The 7,698-nt window shown below is 45.3% G+C and overlaps 1 protein-coding gene across 50 annotated transcripts in view; it reads left to right on the forward strand.

Moving 5' to 3' along the window:
• CACNA1C (calcium voltage-gated channel subunit alpha1 C) overlaps window positions 1–7,435 on the forward strand; it is a 495,328-nt gene extending 487,893 nt beyond the window's left edge. For 49 of the 50 annotated variants that reach the window (XM_075504541.1, XM_075504568.1, XM_075504596.1 and 46 more), the window contains one exon: window positions 5–7,435. In XM_075504541.1, coding sequence (XP_075360656.1) covers window positions 5–301 — 297 coding nt within the window. In that variant the 3' untranslated portion in view covers window positions 302–7,435. The remainder of the gene's footprint in view (window positions 1–4) is intronic. The other variant, XM_075504679.1, reaches the window with a different exon arrangement.
• The last annotated feature ends 263 nt before the right edge of the window (window positions 7,436–7,698 follow it).

Raw genomic sequence — 7,698 nt, forward strand, 5'->3', positions numbered from 1 at the left:
GAAGGTCTTGATTTCGGAAGGACTGATGCAGTTTGCTCAAGACCCAAAGTTCATTGAGGTCACAACCCAGGAGCTCGCAGACGCCTGTGACATGACGATAGAAGAGATGGAAAATGCAGCAGACAACATTCTCAATGGTAACAGCAAGCAGAGCCCCAATGGCAACCTCTTGCCTTTTGTTAACTGCAGGGACCCAGGGCAGGACAGTGCAGGAGAGGAAGAGGAAGAGGTGCAGAACCCGGATTGTAGAAAAAGTCAGGAGGAGCTCAAGGACAGCAGGATTTATATCAGCAGCCTGTAGTTGCCAGGGCTGGAAGCGATGCTGGTTTTTTATTTGTTTCAATGTTCCTAATGGGTTTGTTTCAGAAGTGCCTCACTGTTCTCGTGACCTGGAGTAACCGGAACAGCGTTCTTCATTCATTTCTGTTGGGACGAGTCGCAGAGTTGGGTGGTGTAAGAAAGCTTTTCAGGAGTGGATATAACCCCAGCACGTGTCCATGAAGGAAGAGTGAGGAGGAGGAGGAGGAAGAGGAGGAGAGCCAGCTCCCTCTTTTTTTCAGTCCCTGCACAAGGAACGACGACTGCCTCCCGAGCGCGAAGGGGAACCTCAGCTTCCTGTGGATGGCCCTAGCCAAAAGGACCCTGCGTCAAACGGGTGTCTTTCAACTTTGCTTGTAAAAATCATTTTGCACATATTCTGTATGAGCCTCACCGTCTCCATAAAGCCAAGGCCCTTTGAATCGGAAGGAGAGGAAGACTTCTTCTGCTGTGGATTCCCGTACCTCGAAGGGGAGGAGGAAGCAGAAGAAGCCCGAGGGCGTCCGAGGGACAGGTGGCAACGCTGCCCAACCCTGCCGAGACTCCCAGGCAGTGGTCTCTGCCAACCAATCAGAGCTCAGGCAGCCACTCCTGCCAACCAATCAGAGCTCAAGCAGTCACTTGCCAGCCAATGGGAGCTCAGGCAGTCTCCTGCCGACCAATCAGAGCTCAGACAGCCAGCCATGCCAGCCAGTGGGAGAGCGGGGAGCAGGCTCTGCGGCGGGGCGGAGCCGACCTGCCCCGCACTTGCTGAGGTGGTGGTGGGCTTGTGTAGATCTCTCCTTGTTTTGCGGTTTGATATTTTCTTGAAAGCATGTTGCAGTTTTTATTTTGACTATTTTATTATTATTTTTTTGGAGGGAGAAGGGAGTGTTTACAACGTTTTGTAATCACCTACCTTTTTGTTTTGGTTTATTTTCACCTTTGCAAATGTTAAATTGGTTTGATCATGTTGTATTATTTAAACTGGGTTTTTTTCTCCATTGAAATTTGGTAGAAGTATAATGATAGACGAGTTTTACCAACCATTATGTACACCAAGAATTTGTAATTTTATTTGCTAGTAATTGAAACCTCCTTTTTTTGTTGTTGTTTTATAATTTAAAGATAGTAGGCGATGCACTTGATATAGTCTCGCACATTTGAGTGATTGATTTGGGTTCTTTTTAGTGCTAAGTATACCTGTGAGTGTGGGAGCAATACGGAGCGAGTGTGCGTGCGCACGCATGTGTGTGTAAGTGCATGCAGTTCTCCACATCCTGGTTTGAGCTGCAGGAGATCTGTATTTGGGGCCATTTGAATGCAAAAACAAACCACTGTCTCTGCTTTTGAAAGGGGAATCAGTAACTCTTTGCATTTTCTGTTCCACAAGATATGCAAAAACAATGCAATAATATTAATTTTAAAATAAAATTGTAAGTTGTGTTGGCATTAAACTGTATAGAAAAAAATTGCGGGGGTGGGGGGAAACAAAAAACCAGAAGGCGTTACGCTTCGATATATTCCGTGTGATGTTTTATTGCATTGATAATGTTTCTGTTGAAGAAACCGTTATACTTGAATTCAGGTCAGTTTCAGTATTTTTCAAATATTTTTTTAAAATGAATTGCAATTGTGCCAAGCAAAGATAATGAATTGAATTAAGTTTGTTTAAAAAAAAAAAAAATAACCACTTCTTGTATATTTTGCTGCATGTCAAGTGAATCATTTCGTATTTGGAATGTGCCAAGCTTTACCTTTGAACTTTTAAGTGCTTTTCTACGTGTGGTTGGGGAAAGGGGTACTATTTTTTTTTCCTTTTTTAATTTGTACAATGAACAAAGTGTACCTAGTGTAAGTAACTATTCTGCAATCCACTGACAGGTTGAACGTTACTGATTTTGCATATCTTGTGTTCATTTTCCTTCTTCCTCGTTCCCTTTAAACATGCACGATGACTTTATTGGTAGAGAATCTTTCTTCCCGAGACCGGGACGTTTTATTCAGGCTTTGTTCTCTTTCCTTTTGCTCAGTTTCTCTAAAGGTCTCATCCCACTTGAGGGTGGCAAGACCCCCAAGCCCATTTGGCAGATCCATTCTACGTATTCAGCTGGCACCAGCAATTCAAGGAGCAGGGAAATAAAAATCTGCTTTCAAATTTCTTTTATTGAATAGCTGACCCTGATCGACTATAACAGGATCCTGGGACAAGCAAATGCAAGAGGCAGAATCATTAGCAAAGTAAGATTATCTAATTCTGGTCTGGGCTGAAAGCAGAGGGTAAGTGAGGGGGAGAGAATTGCTGCAGTCTGGTCCAGATGCAAATGTTAAGTAACTTTTTTGTGTTCCTATGCACGGTCTCATCCCTCTTCCCAGACTCTAGTGGATGGGTCAGATTCTAAGTCACAAAACATCTGGCAGAACAGCATGTCCCAGCCATATTTCCCTAGTAGTGAGTGTGAACCTTTCTTGACTTTCCTCACACCCATACTTGGCCCTAACCTGTGAGAGAGGCTGAAAAACCAGGCAGGTATTAGATTTTATGCAACTGATTTTTGTCTAGACTACTGCTGTTTTTTCTCCCTTTTCAAGACGGTTTACAAACTTGCGGATCAGTGCTGAGCTAGGAGGTGTGACCTGACTCAGAGCTAAAATTTCATTCAAATCTTGAGCTTCTGCAGATGTCTGAGAACATCATTTATTGCATATGTTGATTACATTATTTTTGTAATGCCCCTGTTTTTCTTCTTGATTCTCTGGGGCATCAAGCAGAAATAGCAAAGGGTATTTTTGACAGTGCACTTTTTTTAGTGTCATTTTGAACAGGCCAGTAGCAGCTCAAGATACCTTGAAAAAAACCAAATCCTTTTAAACTAGAGATATATGAATCCGTTTATACAACCATCTGGCATCAAAGTCCTAATTCAAGACTTCCCTGAAGAAAGTAACCAGCTGATGTCAGTCAGTCTCATCCTTTCCCTCCCTCGTGCCTGTATCAAGACAGGCACGCAAGCATGTCTCCCTTTGAGAGTTTGCTGCTGCTAGTGCTGAAGTGCTCCAAAGCTACTTGAAAGGAAATAATGCTGTGCCTGGCTGTTTCTGAAAATTAAATCAGTGTAAGGGCTCCCTATCTCATTTTCTTCCACTAGAAAGTCCATCTGACCCTCCCAGTGGGAGACAGAGGTGTTCTCTGCTCCTGAGAAACAAAGTACTGATCTAAATTAGTGGTGGCAATAGGTGTTTTGGGTGCTTGACAGCACGTCATCTTTTTGGATTTTTCTTGACAGGAAAGAAAATGGTGGAAAGGATTATGCCCCACACGTATTCCCAGTGAAAGCTGCAACTCCCCCAGGGGTTAGAGCCTACAAGGGCCAGGGGAAACCCCGCTCTCTGCTGGAAGACCCCTTAGGTCCTGCACAGTGGAAAACACATGGCTAGCAGAGAATGCAGATGACTTTTGCGGTTTGAGGGGCAGGTGTTAAATTTAGTAATTGCTGGTGCCGGCTGTGCAAATTTCTCTTTCTGGGGAGGGTGGCATTTTTTTTTTTCATTTGAGGTACTTCCGATGTGCACATTGTGACAGGCCTGAGCAAAGAGCTACTGCCTCCTTCAGGTGAGGTAGAGTCTGGGGGATGGTGGGAAGGCGGGGGCAGGTTTCGTTCCTGGAATGTCCTTCTTTCCCTGTGTATGGGAGTGGATGGTGGGTACAATCACTGTGCTGTGGATGGAAGCTTTGAAGGAACTGATGGCTGAGGAGTGGCATGGAAGGAAAGGAAAGAATGGGGAAAACGATCTGCTCTTTGCCACTGAGCATCTCTGACTTGCAAGAGTACGCTGCAGACTAAAGACGTTTCTTATAAAACAACAAACCTCCTCCCTGTATCACTCCTGCTCATTATTCCAGGCAGTACTGGGCCAGCCACATCGGGTGCATTTCTTTTTTTCTTCCTTATTTCTGTGTGGCTGACATGATGGGGAAGAAAGTGGAACTCGTGATCCAGAGCTGGAGTTTCGTTATCCACAGACCTTTTCTGCATCATCTGCCTCTTCAGCTGGACATGGGAACGATGATGGTGTAGATGCTGCTGCTGCTACTGCAGCAGTCCTGCCTGTTTTATTACCCTGCCCACCACAGCCCGGCACGGAGGGACAGCCAGAGAGGCGCCATGTACAGAATCGCATCTATTTCTGCTTTGTTTTCTGACTCAGAACCCTGCCCCCGATGACTACGACAATGATAACAACAACAACAACAACAAAAAAAGGGCAAATGCATTTTTTACATTTCTTGATAATTTCCAAAGCAATGTATCATTGCTTTCTTTAGACTGATGCCAATATAACAGTTGTATGGGTCTCAGCCAGGCTCCTGTGTCTTTTCTGCCTGATAGTTTCAGATTGCTGTATGAAAAGTATGCGCGTTTGCACACAGACACAATCGTACGAGGTGACGGCACCGCGAGCCCGTGGGGTTGTCCACCTGTGTCACAGATGAAGTTGGAGGCCTTGCTTCATACGTGTAGATGAGGAACCCCAACCCGTTGGTCCAGTGAGCTGAAGTGAAGCAGCCCTACTGAGACAGAACTGAGTATCCTAAGATATATGCACAGCCCCGTTGTGACTGTCCCCGTGGCAGGGGCAGGGTTGGGGAGAGGAACACTGAATGGGGAATCTGGAGCACAACAAAGTTGATAAAATAAGTAAATGCAGTTGGGGGCTTCTGGTAGCCGTGAGATTTTATCAGTTCCCATAGTGAAAACTGTAGTGCATATAAAGAAAATATTCCAGGCTGTCAGAAGTCCCCATTCCCATCTTGCTAACACAAGGATGGAGGGCACTAGAGGCCAAGGAGGTTGCATTGATGCAAAGAATGTGGAAAACGGAACTGGGGCCAGAAAAATTTGATTTTATCTTTCCTCCATTTATTTTCTTCTCCAAAGAAGTCTAAGAAATATAAATTTCAATAGCTGCACAGGGTTTCTTTTTTCCTGCTTTTGAATGTTGCAAAGTTTTTAAAGTTTTATTCTGGGTTAGCAAGCCCAGGGATCCAAAGGGTTTCCAATGGGATCTCAGTCCATGGAGCTTTGCTCTCTGTTGCTGCTTTGTTTCGGGACAGCTGAAACCACTATGGCCTTGCTGCTACAGGGCCCTGAGATGGGGCGGGTGAGGGCAGAAGCACAGCCGAGAGATACGTCCTGTACTGAAGACAGACTGGGCTCCAATTGCTTTCAGAGAAGTCAGTAGCATCACACTGGAATGGAAAAAAAAACCCCTCTTCTGATATAAATTTCAGTGTTCTAGTTAAATCCTCCATTCTTCCCCTGCCCCTTACAGGGGACTTGACTTAACTGTTAACACTTGAGCATAAAAAACAGGCCTTCTTTAGGGGCACAGGGCTTGACTCAGTTGCCTAAATGTGGGCATCTACTGCCACTTGAGATACCCTACAGTACTCTGCCCAGCCTGCAGCAGCTGGTCCAGAAAGACACAACTCTTCCCCAGGGCTGGTGTCACAGCTACCAGCCCCACCTGGATGGCAGAGATCTCAGGTGGCAGGAGACAATTAGGCAACTTAATCGAGTCCCTTTCTAAAGGGCTAATTGAGAGGAGCAGCACCAATGACTGATGTAATAAGGGAATCTTCATTAGCATTACCAAGGGCTTAGTTAGGCACGATCAGGAGTTCATCTCCATGCTCCCACGCTGTTGTTCTTCTACCCCATGTCACGCAGACAGCCTCCACTCCTGCAGCCTGAAGTTCACGGCACTCTGCCCAGCCCTTACGTTAGGCCAGGGTTAGCGGCTGCATCCCAGGCCCAGCGGAGCGGGGGCAAGCCCAGGCGAGAGCAGGCGTCACTCCACCCAACAACAGGTTTTTCTGCCAGCATTCAAACAGCCCCTTTCCAAAGCATTTTCTTATTCAAGACAGACCCACACACTCAGACACCATTCATTAGCCTCATCGTTCAGATTATGAAATACCCATGGTTTTCTGTTGCATTTTGCATTTTGCCCAGCCAGGCAAAATGCAAGCTCTTTCCCAAACAAGCTGTAATGCTTTTAATATTTTAAGCATCCTAAGCCAGTCTGCTCCCATCTCAAGCACCTAGGCAGACTGGCAGCCAATACTACCTAAACATCATCAACCTTATGATTGCTCATAGAAGTGATTGGGTCAGGCTTATTCAGTCTTGACAGTTTGAATGTGGGATGATTTCAGAGGAGGAGGAGTGAGATTGTAAATATCTCTTTGACAAACATTGCTGCATCACACACAAAAAAAAGGGGGAGATACTTTTAAAACTGCCTTAAAAATCAATTCCGAATGATGGAATCTCCCTCCAAACGATTGCCGCTTGGTAGAGCAAGGGATAAGTCGCTTTGGGTGATTTCCGGCACGAAGTGGTTGGAATCTAGTCCAGTTTCAGGAGTGAAAGTGTAATTTAGGAGCTGATCTCTCACTCAGTCTGAATTCACATCAGCGCCAATGACTGAGCACTGCAGGATCAAAACTGTTTAAGGTCTGGGGGGTACTGTATCTGGCCTGCATCTGCATGGTTTGGATCTGGCCCGGCAAGGTACTGCATACCTGTGTTTCCCAGTGACTTCAGGGAAGATCGGGTTCCTCAGCACCTCTTAAGTTCAGGCCCTGGAGCATCATTTCTTGCTCTGATCATCAGCTATAAATGTTGATAAATATAAGTGTTTTGCCTTCATTTGAATTGCCCAGAGCTGTAAAATGATCTCTCTCAAGTATAAATCAGTCCGGATATAAACCTCCTCTCCCACTCTTCCCTACGCTCCTTGCCCACCCTCCTTGCACCTCCACCCAAGCCCTTCCCCGTCTCAATTCTTTACCTCCTTCCACAATTTTATATCTAGTTTTCATGAACCCACAGAAATGCTTTTGTAAATAATGCTGTACAGTTTGTAACCGTCATGTAAGCCTGTCATCAGTGCCAGAGTCCGTCTTGCCCTCTCGCACGTTTTAAAATCAACAGAGGAAAGTGAGAGCGAATGGCCCGCCAGTGAGCTATAGGGTCATCTCTGTGTGGGACAAATGTATATTCCTGTAAGATTGCATTTTTATCTAAGGAATGATGTTATTTTAAAATTGCTAATAAATTTCTAAACAATGTCCAGATTTGTTTAATATTGTAAATGTTATCAGAACTCCTTTGACATTGCTCCCTTCTCTCAGCAGTGGCTGAAAAATAAGACAGCTTCCTGCAGCCCCTTATTTCCCACCGCCAGTCCCGCTGCCGTTCATGGGCTCTCCCGTGTACTTCAGGGCCTGCAGGGCAGTCTTGGACAGTTACAGCCTGCCCCGTTAAACAGTAACTTAGGAAATCCAATCACTCTTTGTACTGTTGTCACTACGGAAATTCTGCCATGTCATGA

The sequence above is a fragment of the Mycteria americana genome, chromosome 1, assembly GCF_035582795.1.
Source record: "Mycteria americana isolate JAX WOST 10 ecotype Jacksonville Zoo and Gardens chromosome 1, USCA_MyAme_1.0, whole genome shotgun sequence".
In the NCBI taxonomy this organism is placed as follows: domain Eukaryota; kingdom Metazoa; phylum Chordata; class Aves; order Ciconiiformes; family Ciconiidae; genus Mycteria; species Mycteria americana.